Below are 18947 nucleotides of genomic sequence, written 5' to 3' on the forward strand. Positions count from 1 at the left end.
AAAAAAAAAAAAAAAAAAAAAAAAGAAAATGAGGCAGGGCGTGGTGGCTCACGCTGTAATCCCAGCACTTTGGGACACCTAGGTGGGTGGATCGCTTGAGCCCAGGAGTTTGAGACCAGCCTAGGCAATATGGTATAACCCTCTGTCTATAAAAAACACAAAAATTAGCCAGGTGTGGTGGCCCATGCCTGTAGTCCCAGCTACTTAGGAAGTTAAGGTGGGAAATCCTAGGTGACAGAATGAGACCCTGTCTCAAAAAAAAAAAAAAAAAAAAACAGAAAAAAGAAAATGATAAAGGATACATATCAGGAAAATGCATGGTATTTTGTATCATCTACTTTAGAGTAATTCCAGTATAGTGGGTTTTTTGTTGTTGTTAATTTTATTTTTGAGAAAGGGTCTTGTGCTGTCACCCAGACTGGAGTGCAGTGGTACGACCTTGGCTCCCTACAACCTCCACCTACCAGGCTCAAGCCATACTCCCAACTCAGCCTCTGAGTGGCTGGGAATACAAGCACACGCCACCATGCCCAGATGACTTTTGTATTTTTTGTAGAGATGGGATTTTGCCATGTTGCCTGAATGCCAGCCTCAAGCAATCCACCCTGCTCAGTATCCCAAAGTGCTGGGATTGCAGGCGTGAGCCACCACACCCGGCCCCAGTATAGTAGTTTTTTCTTTTCTTTTTTATTCTATGTTTTAATGAATTTACACGTTACCCAAATATTCCTTAGTTTTTCTGCCCTCCAAGATCACTCTGGAAGAATATTTAAGAATATACCAAATAAGAATATTCAAGTCCTCGCCTATGGGTGGCAGGAAGAACAGCCCTTCCCCAGATGGTATCTAGCACCTCTGGCTGGAACTGCTTCCTCATGCTCCTAGGTCTGGGTCCTCTCTTGGAACGACGCTGCCACCACCGTGCAGATCCGCAGCAGGAAGAAGGACAACCACAGTTCCCCAATCCCCTGTCCCCAGGGTGTGCACAGCCTGACTCTTAACTCCCCACCACCGACTGTAGGGGGAAAACAGCACAGGGCAGGAAACAATTTTCCTTGTCACCAACCTTTCTCTGAGGGAACCTACTGGCCACCTCCCTCTTAGGACCAGCCCATCAGCCACAACATGGAAGTCCAGCTTCCCCTCAAATCAGAGTGCTTTCTTCATGACACCAGGACCCACAGCTCTGAGACTCTGGCCGTCCTCCAATCCCTCATTCCCACCCCATCTTCCTTGTCCTCACCCCTGGTCAGGAGAAGCCAAAACATCAGTCAGCCTCCCAGTAATCAAGCCTGGTTTTCTCACGGAGGGCTCACCCCAGATCAACCACCGGCTTCTTTTGATGTAGTCAAAAGGCTATTAGAGTCTTCTCAAATGAAAGAGATTTTATCAAAGACTTGGAGAATAAAAGAAAAAGAGGATTATATAATAAAACATAAAACAACAAACATATACACACAAACAAAAATAAATGTGAGATATGATTCTCCCAGAGTGTTTAGAGCAGGAATGTTCTTGGGCATCTGTCTGTAACCTTCCTCCACGAGCACCCCCTACAAGGCAAGGCCAGTTCACCCTCAGTGCTCACTACTTTGCAGTGTTCATAGAATATCTGTAATAATTTTAGTAGGCTTCCTAAAACTCCCTTCCCTTCCCTTCCCCTCCCTTCCCCTCCCTTCCCCTCCCTTCCCCTCCCTTCCCTTCCCTTCTCTTCCCTCCCCTTCCCTCCCTTCCCCTCCCTTCCCCTCCCTTCCCCTCCCTTCCCCTCTCCTCCCCTCCCTTCCCTTCCCTTCCCTTTCCAGTCACGTCCTTTCCCTTCCCTTTCCAGTCACGTCCCTCTCCATTGCCAGGCTGGAGTTCAGTGGCATGTTCATAGCTCACTGAAGTCTCAAATTCCTGGGTTCAAGTGATCCTCCCACCTCAGTCCCATGAGGATCTGGGACTACAGGCATGCACTGCTATACCCGTCTATATTTTACTTATTTATTTATTTGTTTTGAGACAGAGTCTAGCTCTGTCACCCAGGCCAGAGTGCAGTGACATGATCTCAGCTCACTGCAACCTCTGCCTCCCAGATTCAAGCGCTTCTCCTGCCTCAGCCTCCCTACTAACTGGGATTACAGGCTCACACCACCTACGTCCGCTAATTTTTGTATTTTTAGTAGAGATGGAGTTTCACCATGTTGACCAGGTAGGTCTTGATCTCCTGACCTCAAATGATCCACCCACCGTGGCCTCCCAAAGTTCTGGGATTACAGGCATGAGCCACTATGCCCAGCCTATTTTATTTAAAAAAATTTTTTAGACAAGGACTAGCTCTGTTGCCCAGGCTGGAGTGTAGTGGTGCAATCATGACTCACTGCAGCCTTGATCTCCTGGGTTCGAGTGATCCTCCCACCTTAGCCTCCTGATTAGCTGGTACTACAGGTGCATGCCACCACCCAGCTAATTTTTTAAAAATTTTTTGTAGAGACAGGGTCTCACCCTGGTGTCCAGGCTGGTCTCAAACTCCTGGGCTCCAGTGATCCTCCCACATTGGCATCCCAAAGTGCTGGGATTATAGGAGTGAACTACTGTGCCCAGTCTTTTAAAAAATTTTCAAGAGATTGGGGTCTTGCTATATTGCCCAGGCTGGTCTCCACTCCTCCTGTTAAGTGATCCTCCCACCTCAGCCTCCTTGAGTAGCTGGGATGACATTACAGGCACACACCACCACCCCTGGCTCTAAAACTTCTTCTGTGCCGTTTGTGCACTTCACCCAATTGCCTCTTTATAGTAATTAATTAGGATCTTGGGTGAAAAAAAAGTCAACCGTTATATATAGTCCCCAAAATTGTGTATGTATCTGAGCAGCCATCAGCTGCACAGTGCAGAAGGATGAACTGCAGTCCCTCCACCTAAAAAGTGTTAGTGACCATCACGGAACCGTCAGATGCGTGCCAGACCAAAGCAGAGTGAGGCTGTGCTGGGTGCTCTGTTTGTGTCTGCCTGTGTTCTCACTTCTCTGTCTTGCTCTGTGCCCTTGCGAGGCTGACCCTGCGTTGGCATCACCAGGTCTCAGTCTGCTGGTTTCCTGGGTTCCCCTTGAAGGCTACTGCTCCCACAAGGCAACCACGGTCCCAGCTCTAGCTCTCACTGAGCTCCAGAATCATTGTTTCATCCCCTTACCCAAGTGAGAATAATTCTGTTTTATTCCAGGAGCCTGACAAATGGACAGGCCAAAAAATCCCCTAGGTATTATCTGATCTTGGTGATCAGGAAGGTGTTTGTTTTGTTTTTTAACGCAGACACATAATTTTAAAAATTATTCACTTTCACCTACTATAAGAAAAGTCATATTAATTCACAATTTTGATTGAAAGAACACACAAATTCTGTGACATTTTGGCTAACCAGTGGTTCAATATTAAAGCTTTGTCAACCAGGTGCAGTGGCTCATGCCTGTAGTCTAAGTGCTTTTGGAGGCTGAGGTGGGAGGATCACTTGAGGCCAGGAGGTCGAGGTTGCAGTCAACCATGATCTCACCACTACACTCCAGCCTGGGCAACAGAGTGAGACTCTGTCTCTAAACAAACAAACAAATAATAAATAAAGTTTTTTCAAGCATGGCAGATAATGGCCTGGATCTCTCACTGCCTTTTAGATAAAAATCTGGCAATAACCAAAGAGTTTTCATAAGGCCTGTTGATCTATTTATAAGATATGCATATAATTTACTTGACCATTATAATAATCTAAATCTATTGTCTTTATCTTCCAATAATCCACAGAGTCAGCACACAAGTGTTCTTTTTTCCGTATATAGAATGAGTATTCCTTATCTGATATGCTTGACGCCAAAGTGTTTCAGGTTCTGGATGTTTTGGGATTTTGAAATATTTGCATATACACAGTGAGATATCTTGGGGATAGAATCTACGTCTAAACACAAAATTCATTTATGTTTCACATACACCTTATACACATAGGCTGAAGGTAAATTTACACAATATTTTAAATAATTTTGCACAGAAAAGAATGTTGGTATACACTGAACCATTAGAAAGCGAGGTGTCCCTGTCTCTGCCACCCACAAGGACGGTCTGTAGTTGTCCGGTGTCACCATCATTCCTCATTCCGAACTGATACGCTACTGATGAGCAATCATTTTCTTACACTTACTCACACATAAGCACTTAGTTAAAAAATGACATATATATCTGGCATGCTCAGAAAAGTTATATTGCAGCAGAAGGGAGCTGAGAGGGTCCTTTTTTCCCTTGGGGAACACTGAATAAATTGTGTATTATGTGCCTGTATCCTGACTGCGACCCCATTACATGAGGTCAAGTGTGGAATTTTCTACTTGTCTCTCTGTGCTTAAAAAGTCAGATTGGCCAGGCACAGTGGCTCATGCCTGCAATCCCAGCACTTTAGGAGGCCAAGGCAGGTGGATCATTTGAGGTCAGGAGTTCGAAACCAGCCTGGCCAACATGGTGAAATCCTGTCTCTACTAAAAATAAAAAAATTAGCCTGGTGTGATGGTGCACGCTTGTAATCCCATCTACTCGGGAGGCTGAGGCAGGAGAATTTGTTGAACCTGGGAGGCAGAGTTTGTAGTGATAGCAGAGATCACTCCATTGCACTCCAGCCTGGGTGACAAAGCTTGACTCTGTCTCAAAAAAAAAGTTAGATTTTGGAGCATTTTGGATTTTGGATTTTGCATTAGGTCAGTTCAAGCTGAAAAGAAAATCTGATTTGCTCAGGACAAACTTGACAAAACAAGTGAGATATTCTGATACTATATATATGCTCCTATTTATATTTCCTTAATTAATTTGGACTTGGAACAACTTAGCCAATTACGGATTAGAGGATAGAGACTTAAATGTTACTGTACAACAGTTAGAAAGATTCATTCCTCTATGTTACCATCAACTACTTATGGTATTTTACCCATCCTGCTGTCATGGAGATCAAGAACCAAAGTAAAACACATTTGCCAGGGTCATAATAATGTGGCCAGAATTTAAAGAAAAACTTGATTTTTAATTATGTATGATTTTGCTTGTTTAGTCTACCGATTTCTATTTGCTTTAGCTTACTCAAAAATAAAGTGCAGCACTTCTAGGGCTATTGACTCATGTAGGCCTTTATACTGCATGGGTCCAGATGCAATACATCTGGTGGTCGCTTGGACTGGCCACTGGATTGAAAGAGAGAGAGAAGTCTGGGATGATTCCCAAATGTCTGGATCTGGTGACAGCGAGATATGGCAGGGCGAGCTTGAGGGGAAAAAGCTGGGTTAGGAACCGTTGAAACTGAAGTCCCTCAGGGCTGTGCCGACAGAGAGAGAGCCGGCAGAAGTTTGCCTTTACCTGTCTGTGGTTCTGGGTAAGTTCACTGAAAGAGAGTTCCAGGCAGTAGAAATAAGAGTACCCAGGACAAAGCCCCAGGGAAGAGAAAACATCTGACGGAGGACAGAGGAAGAAGGGTCAGGAATGAGACTGAGCAGGCGTCATGTGTCTGACACCAGAGCCTGACACACAGTACGTAGTAGACACTCAGCAAATAACATAACAGAGATGAATCCAAGGCTGGGGGAGGTGGCTCATGCCTGTAATCCCCACACCTTGAGAGGCCTAGGTGGGAAGATCCCTTGAGTCCAGGAGTTCGAGACCAGCCTGGAAAACATGGTGAGACCTTGCCTCTAAAAAAATAAAATCTAAACATTAAAAAAAGAGATGAATTCATAACCTGGCTGCTGCAGCCCACTGTGGGTTGGGTGGGCATAAAAACCCAGCCCACTCTTACCAGCAGCTAATCAATAATTTGCCTGGAATTCTGAGGCTCCTGTCCCACTTCTTGGCTGCTCCTCTCAGATCACCTTCTGGCCGATCCCAAGTCCACTTCCCATGCTCCTTGCTTCCTTCCTCCTGGTCTCCCTCACACTTTCCTTTCCAACTCCCCTTCCCCCCGGGGCCCTGGCTCAGCCCAGCACAGGGAGAGCGCTGTGCCACCTATTACAGCTTGCCTGCACCTTCGTGTCTTTCAGAGTAGAGCACCTACAAGATAACCCTCCCCCCCACCTTTTTTTTTTTTTTTTTTTTTTTTTTTTTTTTTTTACCAGTACAGATTGCCTCTCATAGCACAATTGGGCTTCATTATTATCCTTAAAGACCCTCTCTCTGTGGCAGATTGGAATGGATAAGATAAAGAAGATTGAGAGGATGAAGAACCCATCCTGTTTTGCCAGTGAGCAGGGGGTAGAAATAAAAAGATTAGGAGGGCTCAGGCGTGGTGGCTCCAGCGTGTCATCTCAGCTACTCAGGAGGCTGAGGCAGGAGGATCACTTGAGCCCGGGAGTTTGAGACTATAGAACGCTATGATTACGCTTGTGAATAACCACTGCACTCTAGCCTGGGCAACATATCAAGACCTGTTTCTAGGGAAAAAAAATTTTTTTTTTTTTTTTGAGACGGAGTCTTGCTCTGTCGCCCAGGCTGTAGTGCAGTGACTGGATCTTAGCTCACTGCAAGCTCCGCCTCCTGAGTTTATGCCATTCTCCTGTCTCAGCCTCCCAAGTAGCTGGGACTACAGGCACCCGCCACCTTGCCCAGCTAGTTTTTTTGTATTTTTTAGTAGAGACGGGGTTTCACTGTGTTAGCCAGGATGGTCTCGATCTCCTGACCTCGTGATCCACCTGTCTCAGCCTCCCAAAGTGCTGGGACTACAGGCTTGAGCCACTGCGCCCGGCCAAAAAATTTTTTTAATAAATTTAAAAATTAGGAGAAAGGTAACCACATCCTGCTACAAATAAAAGAAGTTGGAGAGGTAAGAGAAGGACCAAGAGCTAATGGCATCATTTACACAAAAAGAGATGCTTTAAAATCAGTTGCTCATCCAATTCCACAAGGACGAAAAGTAAGAAAGAGGATAGAGAGTCACCAGTGGATTTGGTCATCACTGGCTTCTTGATGACTTTAGCAACAAAAATTCTTGTTGGTAGTGAGAGTTAGACCCTGGTGGGCTGGGTAGAGGGTTCCTGGAGCATGAGGAAAGGCCCGTGCCAGCCAATGGCCCCCACTACACTCTGCCCTAGCCTTCCTCATCTCAGAAAATGGCATCCCCCATCCAAAGCTCAAGTCAAGAATCCAGCAGCCACCCTTGATTCTGACTTCCCCTCACCTCACAGTCCAGTCCTGTCTCCAAAATAAGTCCCAAATCTCACCACTTCTCACTCTCCAAAGAGCCACCATTATCTCTTTCCTGGCGATTAAAACAGCTTCCTAACTGGCTTCCCTTCTACCTTGCTTTCCATTCTTCTCAGGACAGCAACAGTGGCCTTTTAAAACTAGTATATTGGCTGGGCGTGGTGGCTCACACCTGTAATCCCAGCACTTTGGGAGGCCAAGGCAGGTGGATCACGAGGTCAGGAGATCAAGACCATCCTGGCTAACATGGTGAAACCCCATCTTCACTAAAAATACAAAAAATTATCTGGGCATGGTGGCGGGTGCCTGTAGTCCCAGCTACTCAGGAGGCTGAGGCAGGAGAATGGCGTGAACCTGAGAGGTGGAGCTTGCAGTGAGCCGAGATTGCGCCACTGCACTCCAGCCTGGGCGACAGAGCGAGACTCCGCCTCAAAAAATAAATAAATAAATAAAACCAAAAATAATAATAATAAAATAAAATCAGTACATTATCGTTGCCCTTTGGGAAATCCTCTACAATTACGCAGCCTTTCTTCAAAAAATATATGTATTTCTGACTTCTTACACTGCCCTACTTACAGGATATGCATGTTTCTGATCTCCAGCTAATATCACACTTCTTCTGTCACCGCACTCTGCCACACTCAGCCAAGTTTGTTCCCACTCCTCCTGCACTTGCTCTCAGATCTCAGAAGAGGCATGCTGCTTGTCTTTCAGGCCAGCCGGCTTCACACATGTGCCATGTGCACCCCTCGCTCAGAAGGGATCTGTATTTGGTTTGGATCTATTGTTGCCATCTTGAAATTCTTAATACTCTTTGAACACGGGGTCCATATTTTCATTTTGCACTGGGCCCTGAAAATTGTGTAGCTGGTTCTACTTTCAGGGATTGTATTGGAAGTCTCCTCCTCAAAGAGGCCTTCCTTGGCCACCTATCCTCAAGTAGCCCCTCCCCTTCTAAGTTACTCGCTATCCCATTATTCCCGTTTAATTTTCTTTATAACAGTTGTCATGCTTTTATACATTCTGGCTTCTGTATTTATTTGCATGTTGTCCATTTCCCTCCCTTTGGAATGCAGCGTGAGCACCTATAATACAGAGACTGCTGTATGCCCAGTGCAGAACGTAATGAGTACCCGATACATTTGCTGAATAAACTATTCCAAGGGTTGAATGTGCTGGAAGCAAGAAGCACTATTCTCGGTATAATGGAAATTTTAAATGTACTTGATTTTAAATGTACATCCTAATCAATAATTAAATTTGTATAGTGCTGGTCCAAACAGATAAATTCTGGCTTCATGATGATGGTTAAGTGGAATATAATTTTCTCATTTTGTATTCAAACTAGACCTTTTTCATGAAGGAGTCTGAAGTCTAGATTCAATGCCTACTTTTGCTACTTATGTTATATGAAACTAAAACAATTATTTTATTTTATTTTATTGAGATGGAGTCTTGCTCTTGTTGCCCAGGCTGGAGTACACTGCTGTGATCTCAGCTCATTGCAACCTCCACCTCCAAGGTTCAAGTGATTCTCCTGCCTCAGCCTAAAGAGTAGCTGGGACTACAGGTGCGTGCCACCACGCACGCCCCACTAATTTTTGTGTTTTTAGTAAAGACAGGGTTTCACCATGATGGCCAGGCTGGTCTCAAACTCCTGACCCAAGTGATCCGCCCTCCTCAGCCTCCCAAAGTGCTGGGATTACAGGCATGAGCCACTGCACCCGGCAATAATTTTAGTTTAGTCTGAAAAATTTTTTTTTTTTTTTTGAGACAGAGTCTCACTCTGTTGCCCAGGGTGGAGAGCAGTGATGCGATCTCAGCTCACGGAAACCTCTGCCTCCTGGGTTTAAGCAATCCTCCTGTCTCAGCCTCCCAAGTAGCCAGGATTACAGGCACTTGCCACCACCCCCAGCTAATTTTTGTATTTTTAGTAGAGATGGGGTTTCACCGTGTTGACCAGGCTGGTCTCAAACTCCTAACCCAAGTGATCTGCCTGCCTCAGCCTCCCAAAATGCTGGGACTACAGGCCTGAGCCATTGTGCCTGGCCTAGACTGAATTTTTAAAAAAGGTTATTGTTCTACCTTCCAATGACATTGCACTCAATGTGGCTCAATAAAACATTTTCATTTATAATAACTAATTTGACCTGCTCAGCAATCTCTAAGAGAGATAAAGTAGCTGTAATTCTTCATTTTACAGGTCACGTCAAATCATGTCGTACATTCCAGCTATGTGGAAGCTTGGGGAGAATATGTGACTAATAATCACAGAACTTCAGAGCTGGGGGTAACAGTTGGAAATATTTCTTCCAATAATCACATTTTTTATGAGAGGACGATGAGGTCCAAGTGGACAGGACCATGAGACAACCGTGTGGCAAGGAAGTTAATGAAACTTGACCTCTTAAGTCAGTGATCTTTATGTTCATCATTTCTTTTGAGCAAGTGAGTTAGCCAACCTTTGTCTGCAAAGGGGGAAATTTTAAATTGAGGATTTACACTCCGCTTCTAAAATTTTGCTTATTATTGTGAATCATCTTCTTTAAGTTTATTAAATGAATGACTGAATAAATGCACATAAGGAAAGAAAGGAGAAAGGGAGGGAGGGACGGAAGAAGGAAGGAAGGAAGGAAGGAAAGAAGGAAGGGAGGGAGGGAGGGAGGGAAGGAATGAAGTAAAAGGGAGGGAGGAAGGGAAGGAAGGAAGGATGGAAAGAAGGGGGAAGGGAGGGAAGGAAGGAAGGAAAAAGAAGAGAGGAAGGGAAGGAAGGATAAGTCTGATGACATTAGCTGCTATTATATTCTACGTGGATAATTTATTTAGATCTTTATATTTTATTTTACTTCTCTTATGCATATTCTCCTCAACCTTTCTTCAATGGGCCAGAGGAGGAGGACTGCCTCTTGAGACTGTGGGAGGACTTCTATCAGGCTAACCCGCCTGGCCTCTCACTCTCCCAGTTCTCACCCTGAAAAGCAGAGTGTTATTTGATTCATGTTCTTAGTCTGTGGTTGTCAGTTGAGGAGAACTCGTTAGAGATTTGCCCTCTTTCTGTCTTTTTTGGACCTTACTGGTGCAAGACAGCAAATCCTAGCTGGTGTCTACGGGACACATGCTCTCCTGGGTTACATAACTGCAGGGACCACTGTCATTGTATCCTGGAACTGGTTCTATATAAGACACAACCTGAGTAGTATACAGGCTTCCCAATCTGCTCTGGGCCAAATGTCCCAGTCGGAAGCCCAAAGGTTGTCTGGCTATGCCAGTGGCAGGATGGGCAAGTCTAACTTAAGGGTGAGATATTAGCAAGACCACTATGGTCATGCATCTAAGATGCTCTGTCCAAGCCTGAACTTAGCAACAATAAACTTGACATTTTGAAATCCATCTGATTCCTCTATTTTCCAGTTGATACCACATGCATCTTGTTGCCATCTTTCTTAATTAAGATGACTTTGCTTCTAAATCTCCTTCATTATCAAACTGCTATGTATAATATTTTGTAATCCACTTAAATCTTGAGCATAATGATGTCATAATTATGAAAGTGACGGGATTCACATGAAGTATTGCTTAATCTTAAGAACAAAATGGCAGCTGTGAAAACAGATGAAGTAATTAGAGGAAGAGCCTTTTTGGAAGCTTCGAGATATTTTCAAAGTAATTAGTACTAGTTAGCAATAAAGCTCTGTTCTCAGAAATTGCTCTTAAAGGAGGAACGTGGATTAAAGAAAAAAACCTGCTACTAGGAAGGAAGCCACTAGACTTCCTAAAAACTGGTTCCGTTTTCAACAAAATTTGGGTCTGTTGAAAAAGAACACATAGACGCCAGCCTTGACATCAAACGGACCCAAACTTGGACAATAGTAAACTAATGACCAACGGTGCACAGAGTCAGGGTAGAGCTGGACAGTTTCCTATGACCAACTTTTCCAGGACTCTGCTCTGCTCCTCCTGAGAAAAATATCCAAAGTGCTGCCTCTTCCATTGGCCAACCATGCATCTTTCAGGATAGGACACATCTGTTTATAGGTGTGGATTGTAGTTGCTCAGAAGTGACGTTAGGCTGTTAAAAATAATAATAGTTCGAGTCTTGCTATGAGCTGATCTGTTTTCCAACAGAGCTAAGAGGTTTCCAGCTAAAAGAGGGCATTAATGGGTAATCAAGGCAGCTGACATGGGGTGTGGCTGGGCCTTGAATGTGGGTCACTCTCTGTGCCCAAGCAGAGCAAAGATAAACTCCAGACTGCATGTTGCTCAGAGACCAGGACCAACTTCATAGAGCCCCTAAAAGGCAGGTGGCCAAGTTCAGAATTGTCAAGGTCTGACCTGCTTAGACAAGTACTGAGTACATAGTAAGTAAGGATTGGCTAGTCTCTCAAAACTTGCAAACAGGGCCCAGGGTGATCTTGAGTTGCCGGAGAGACCCATCACGTAGATTCCAGAGTTGGCTATGGTGACTAACAGCTGTCTAAGTTGTTTTTAAATGAATCATTAAGGGCTACATTTTCAGTTCAGCTAATCAAGTAGCAAATTGCAGTGGGCCTAAAATACTCATCTATTGCATTATGTATATGCTAAGCTTTATCACTTTTGTGGGTTATATCGCTTCATATACTAATAGTCAAAAAATGCCAAAAGAACAAACAAACAGAACAAAAATGCCACATGACTGTGTAAGTACACTTTTCAAACTGTTTTATCTAGGCGTTTACGCACTTTCACATTGTGGCTTCTAGTATTTCCAATCTAAGAGACTTATTTTGCCTACATAGGAAACTACGTATTTTAAATTGAAAATTAAAAAAGTATTTTTAAGGTTTTAATGAGTCCTATCAAAACACGTTTGTATAAAGGAAGGTAGCCCAAGGTCACTGTTCCCAACTGTGTACACAGCCTGCCCTCTAGTGTTTTCTTCTAAACAGTATTGAATTGTAGATCATAGTTTTAATCTCAAAATGTTGGGTTAATAGGATTAAACACTGTGTCATCAAATTGATAGTACACAGGTAAATCCCTGACACAGATGAAAATTAAAGCAGAGAAAAACAAAGATCCTTCCAGAAGCTGGTGGCAACCTCACTGGGGAGATATTGCAAAGTTAGTGGTAAATATACTATATTAAAAAGTTTTGTTTTGTAAACAGAGTAATGATAAGAAGAAGAGTTAGTTGAAATGATGTATGTAAAATGTGATAACTATATAATTACTAGTACAGTTGCTAGTTTGTGATTGTATTAAAAAGATATTCCAAATGTTGATCAAATAATGGAAGTTTCTGTGGTTGTTTTCTTTTTAAAATAGTAAATATATGTAAAGCAGATAAATATCCCCTTTGTGGGAGTTAAAATAATCTAGCTTATTTTATAGTTTTAACTTTATTAAAGCATACGGCTATTCTAACTTATGTAACTTTTCTTAGTGAAGTTTTAACATCTGTATTTGGAATATTTGTAACTAATGTATATCAAATTAAACTCAAAGGGAAATTCATTAACTGAGAAGAGAAAATTTTAACTGTGCACTATTCACACCGCATAATGGGTTTTATAAGGTGTATGAGAAAAATGTGTGCGGTTGGTTTTGCTTTTTTAAAAAAAAAACATAGCGAACCACCTAGGTAAAAACTCACTTGAGAACATAGAATTTTGGAGGGAAATGCCGGGCGCAGTGGCACACACCTATAATCCCAGCACTTTGGGAGGCCGAAGTGGGCAGATCACCTGAGGTCAGGAGTTTGAGACCAGCCTGACCCACACGGAGAAACTCCATCCCTGCTAAAAATACAAAATTAGCCAGACTTGGTGGCACATGCCTATAATCCCAGTTACTTGGGAAGGCTGAGGCAGGAGGATGGCTTGAACCTGGGAGGTGGAGGTTGTGGTGAGCTGAAATCGTGCCATTGCACTCCAGCCTGGGCAACAAGAGCAAAACTCTGTCTCAAACAACAACAACAAAAATAATAATAATGTGGAGGGGAAAAAAAATTCATCTAACAGATTCGAATCAATTCTGTGTTTCCAGATGTTTACTGTTGACAAGAAAATAAAATGAAGCTTGGACTCTGAGAGGATGTGATCTATCCTCTCCATTGCATTGAGTTTCAAGTACTTCACATGGCAGGCAGCCTTATTTAACTGTCATGAAGAATTTAAACCAAACAGGGACTCAAATTTGTTTGTTTTTTTAACTTACATTTCAAGCTTCCTTATGTCTCCGGCACATTAACATAAGTTGTCTAAAGTCATAAAGAAAAATTGACAGAAAAATGCTTTGGAGCCCCAGGTGTTTTCAATTGATGCCAACAGAAACTAACCTAATGGAAGGCATTTGATGCGAGTTTATTTTTCCTTTGCAGTAACAGCGGGACCATGAAGCCGCCACTATTGGTGTTTATTGTGTATCTGCTATGGTTGAAAGATTGTCACTGTGCACCCACTTGGAAGGACAAAACTGCTATCAGTGAAAACCTGAAGAGTACGTTTGGTTTCTTGTCTGTGCTGTGTCCTGTTTGCATGCTGGCTGTCCTGCTGGCATTTATAGTGAGTCGCAGTTGAGAGATAACCATATTCGCTGTTTTCACGGTGAAACGTTCTCAAGGCACTTAAACCGAGTCATCATGATGCCAAACATCTGGATAAAAATAGAAAATTCCAATCACGTCTCTGCAGGCATTCACATTTCCAGATGTTTGTATCATGTAGATAAAACCTGCCAGTTTTTTCACTGCATTTTTTTGTATCATCCAGATGGTTGGTGTCATCTCAGCACAGCTCTAATGAACAGTGAAATACTTTTCAAGCATTTGAGAAATTTAAACCATTAGAGTAATCTGTGCAATTATTCTTAAACTAGTGAAAGAACGGGTTATAATCACATTGAATCTGGTTGTTCTGTGGCCATTAACTTGCAGCCTTTGCTTGGTGATATATGCTTTGGGTACTTAATATTTAAAAGAACAAATTAGCTAAAAAGTAGCCGATTTAGGGTCTGTAATTAAAATCAGAGTCAAAAATAAGCTCCTTAGTAGGCCACATTAGCTACTTTGAACAGGGAATGACAATGAATTTAAAATTTATGAAAGGTGTATAAGACACATCCATTAGGTTATTAAGGAAGCTTGTATTACATGGGATACTTTCTAGGTTTCATGCCTCCTTACTAGGTAACTGAACCTGAAAGAAAGAGAAATTGCTGACTCTGTTTGAGGTCCCCAGTTGGGCACTTACTATAAATTGTGAAGAATATGCAAAATTGTATCTAACATAAACACACTTGAGTCTTAAATGAAAGAAAAAAATGAATAAATGAAAACAGGGCCTGAGCAAACTGACAAGAATGAGGTTCAGTGAACTCTGTTTGTTTAGGAGCTTACAAGTGAGGAACAGAAGGTATGGTCCATGTGGCAGCCGACAGCTAATTCATTATGATCTGCTTTCAGAATATGAGCCTATAAAAGAACAGTGAACCCTGTCTTCAGGAAACATGAAAGATTGGTGAACTCGGTGTTTTGTAATCTGATCAGATCTCAAGAAAAAATTGCCACGTGTCTTTTAGGTTTTTCTGAGGTGGGGGAGCTAGACACAGATGAAGAGGTGAAGAAGGCTTTGATTGGTATTAAGCAAATGAAAATCATGATGGAAAGAAAAGAGAAGGAACACACCAATCTAATGAGCACCCTGAAGAAATGCAGAGAAGAAAAGCAGGTACAGTCATTGAAAATAATGTCTGTTCTTACACAGATCTGGACCGGAAATATTACACTTGTTAGTGCTCTTGATGAATTACTTGCTTTCCTTAATAATACATTTTATGGGTAGCTGCTTTTATTAGAGGAAAAGTTTGAGGGAAGCTTCAGACTTTCTGGAAGAACATATTTCGTGTAGGATAGGTTTCTGCAAGACTCCAAACGGGAGTCTGAGGGATTCATCTCTGTTTAAGTGCTGCTTTCTCAAAAACAGATTATTCTTGGTCTCTTCTGAGTTAGGATATTGAGTCAAAAGTATTTGAAGAGTTTTTTTTTTACTAGATCAGTGGTCTCCAGAGTTGTTTTTTTGTTTTGTTTTGTTTTTGTTTTTGAGACAAAGACTCGCTCTGTCACCCAGGCTGGAGTTGATGCCAGCTTACTGCAACCTTGGCCTCCTGGTTCAGGCAATTCTCCTGTCTCAGCCTCCCTCATAGCTGGGATTACAGGCTCCTGCCACCACGCTTGGCTAATTTTTGTATTTTTAGAAGAGATGGGGTTTCACTATGCTGGCCAGACTGGTTCCGAACTCCGGGGCTCAGGCGATCCACCCGCCTCAGCCTCCCAAAGTGCTGGAATTACAGGCATGGGCCACTATGCCTGGCCCAGAGTTTTTTGGTCTCTCATTCCTATGACTAAAAAATGTGTTAGCACTCACTCCTAAATATATGCATATTAACTTACTTACAAATTAGATATATGAATTGCTACCATTAATATCTCAAGGCGGCTGGGCGCGATGGCTCAAGCCTGTAATCCCAGCACTTTGGGAGGCCGAGACGGGTGGATCACGAGGTCAGGAGATTGAGACCATCCTGGCTAACACGGTGAAACCCCGTCTCTACTAAAAATACAAAAAACTAGCCGGGCGAGGTGGTAGCGCCTGTAGTCCCAGCTACTCAGGAGGCTGAGGCAGGAGAATGGCCTAAAACCCGGGAGGTGGAGCTTGCAGTGAGCTGAGATCCGGCCACTGCACTCCAGCCCCGGTGACAGAGCCAGACTCTGTCTCAAAAAAAAAAAAATCTCAAGGCACAATATGTATTTAAGGTGAGATTCACCATTAGCGAGTGTGGATGTAAGTCCACATTTCAAATAATCTTCTAAATATTTCGAAACTTTTAGTTGACTTGCCAGATCTGATTAGATCACCATAGTTTTCCTTTGTCACATGGCCAATAAAGAGCTCATAATGATCAAGTGTCAGCTCTGCTATTTTGCTTTTGGTCCACTTGAGCTTAAATTATTCATTATTTAAAATCTGCCAAGTGTTTTTTTTTTTTTTTTTCCAAGAATCTTGTTAAGCCTCCTGTGCATTTAGTGAAGGTTAGTTTAGTTAAAACTAGATAATAAAATCCCTCAGTCTACCTGAGTTCTCTTACATGGCAACTCATTACAATTGGCTGCATGTGCACAGAGCAAGGGAACTATAGTCGATTCTTCTGGAATGTAGGGGATCCCCTCTTTCCCAAGGTCATCACATACAGTTGGGCACATACGATATCTAACATATGCATCTCAAGAGAGTACCATGTATATCCAATAATGCATCAGCCTAATTCACTTTTTCAAATTCAAATAGCTTTATTTGATAGCTATAGCTTGAACTACATATTTTATCAATGGACAACACATATTCAAACGTCTTTGGAAGATGTAAAAAATTGTTCCTATGCTACAGTATAAAGTTCAGTAAAGTTATAAACTATAAACATTGAATAGCTTGCAGTTTAATAACATTAATAATTAACATCACACTCAAAACAATGAATTTTTTAAAAAAAGGTTATCTTCAAACATTAACCTTAAATCAAAGAGGAAATTAAAACTGTAACAAAAATAATTTGGAAAATGTTTTCAATTTTAATATTGAGAGTAAGTTACTTTTTTTTTTTTTTTTTTTTTGGAGGCAGGGACGGAGGAGTCTCCCTCTGTCGCCCAGGCTGGAGTGCAGTGGCACGATCTCGGCTCACTGCAAGCTCTGCCTCCTGGGTTCACACCATTCTCCTGCCTCAGCCTCCTGAGCAGCTGGGACTACAGGCACCCGCCACCATGCCCGGCTAATTTTTTGTATTTTTAGTAGAGATGGGGTTTCACCGTGTTAGCCAGGGTGGTCTCGATCTCCTGACCTCGTGATCCGCCTGCCTCGGCCTCCCGAAGTGCTGGAATTACAGGCGTGAGCCACTGCGCCCGGCCAAGAGTAAATTACTTTTTAAATTTATTTTTATTTTTTGAAAAATGTTAAGTTGTAAAATACGTGTAACAAAATTTACCATCATAACCATTTTTAAGTGTACCATTCAGTAGTGTTAAATACATTCATACTGTCATGCAACCAATCTCCAGAAATCTTTTCATCTTGCAAAAACTGAAAGTCTATACATATTAAACAATGCCCCATTCCCCCCAACTCCAGGCAGATTTTTAATTTAAAAATATAAGTGGAAGTTCTAATATTTTCTAACTATCCCTCTGTCTATAAAGTTGGGGGCCACTGAATTTCAGATTGTCGCTTGCATCTTTCTACTTCTGAGCATCATGGCCTCTGGGAGTCCATTAAGCAACTGGAGCCAGGTAGTGTGACAGGCTGACCCCAAAGCGGTGTGTCAGCCTGTCACCAGACTGGTTGATGTTGCAGCCCCTCCTACTGCCCTGAGTCAGTCAGGGTTCTGGCAAGGAAAGGAGAACGCGGGACCAGCAGCTGCAAACACTTCTCCCTTTTGGCAGCAATCAAAAGATTTTGAGGAAATCTAAAATAACTCCTCATCAGGAAAATGTGGAAGCCCCTCCAGCTGGGATCTTCCCTGGTGGGCTTGTGAGCCTGGCCATCTGGGAACAGAGACACTAGATAGCAGTAATACACTCTTCACCAAACACATTATCACATGGAATGCTTTAAACATCTGGGTAAACCACTACTTTCATTTTATAGCTAAGAAAACTGGGGTTTGAGATGTTTGTTAATTAACATGTTACTCCAACACTGTAATGAATGAACTGAGATAAAGTCAGCAGATGTGTGCATGGGGGACCCAGGGACTTTCTGCTTTTCTCACTTCCCTGAACCTCCTGGCAAGGAGGATAGGGTATACAGCTATAACAAGAATATTCCACTTTGGGTGGGTCAAGTAAGCAAATGTGGATTTCACTTCTGGCCCTGAAGAATCCAAACAACTAGCAGAATTTTTATTTATTCTTAAAAACCTTATTGTACAAAAATTCATTGAATTATACTCTTGAGTTTGAGGCACTCAATTAGAAAGTTAATTGAGAAAAAAAAATCTGTTTAACCCTGAATATCCCTCCCTAAAATTACTTAAAGCCTAGAATAAAGAATAAAATTACTTAAAGCCTAGAATTTGTTTAGACAAATTATGAATTGGCAAATATGGCGTTAGCAACCCTCATCTCTCAGTATTGAGCCCCACCCATTCTCAAGGGTACTGTTCAGTGGCGACCCACATCATCTCTGCCCCCTTCCGCCACCCGTCCTTATTAATATTTAGTGAGACTATCTGAAACTTCTTAAGTAGGAAACCCTAGAGAAGGTTAGAGTGATTTGACCCCCAAACCAGGTTTTATTTATTTTTGATTTTTTTTTTTTTGAGACGGAGTCTCGCTCTGTCGCCCAGGCTGGAGTGCAATGGCCCGATCTCAGCTCACTGCAAGCTCCGCCTCCTGGGTTCACGCCATTCTCCTGCCTCAGCCTCCCAAGTAGCTGGGACTACAGGGGCCCGCCACCTCGCCCGGCTAGTTTTTTGTATTTTTTAGGAGAGACGGGGTTTCACTGTATTAGCCAGGATGGTCTTGATCTCCTGACCTTGTGATTCGCCCGTCTTGGCCTCCCAAAGTGCTGGGATTACAGGCTTGAGCCACCGCACCCGGCCTTTATTTTTACTTTTAATGAAATGGGGTCTTGCTATGTTGCTTAGGCTGGTCTTGAACTCCTGGGCTCAAGGGATCCTCCTGCCTCACTCCCAAGTAGCTGGGATCACAGGCATAGGCCA

The 18947-nt window shown here is 42.7% G+C and overlaps 1 protein-coding gene across 4 annotated transcripts in view; it reads left to right on the top strand.

The window, feature by feature from the left end:
• CLUL1 (clusterin like 1) overlaps positions 1-18947 on the top strand; it is a 58967-nt gene that overhangs the window by 10779 nt on the left and 29241 nt on the right. Inside the window, exons 1-4 of one of the 4 annotated variants that reach the window (XM_023228433.1) lie at positions 1929-1948; positions 8644-8766; positions 13558-13676; positions 14757-14905. In XM_023228433.1, the coding sequence (XP_023084201.1) occupies positions 13571-13676; positions 14757-14905 (255 nt within the window). In that variant the 5' untranslated portion in view covers positions 1929-1948; positions 8644-8766; positions 13558-13570. Of the gene's footprint in view, positions 1-1928; positions 1949-8643; positions 8767-12213; positions 12307-13557; positions 13677-14756; positions 14906-18947 lie in introns of those variants that run through there. The other 3 variants (XM_023228436.1, XM_023228434.1, XM_023228435.1) reach the window with 3 other exon arrangements.

Source organism: Piliocolobus tephrosceles, chromosome 18, assembly GCF_002776525.5.
Source record: "Piliocolobus tephrosceles isolate RC106 chromosome 18, ASM277652v3, whole genome shotgun sequence".
In the NCBI taxonomy this organism is placed as follows: Eukaryota; Metazoa; Chordata; class Mammalia; order Primates; family Cercopithecidae; genus Piliocolobus; species Piliocolobus tephrosceles.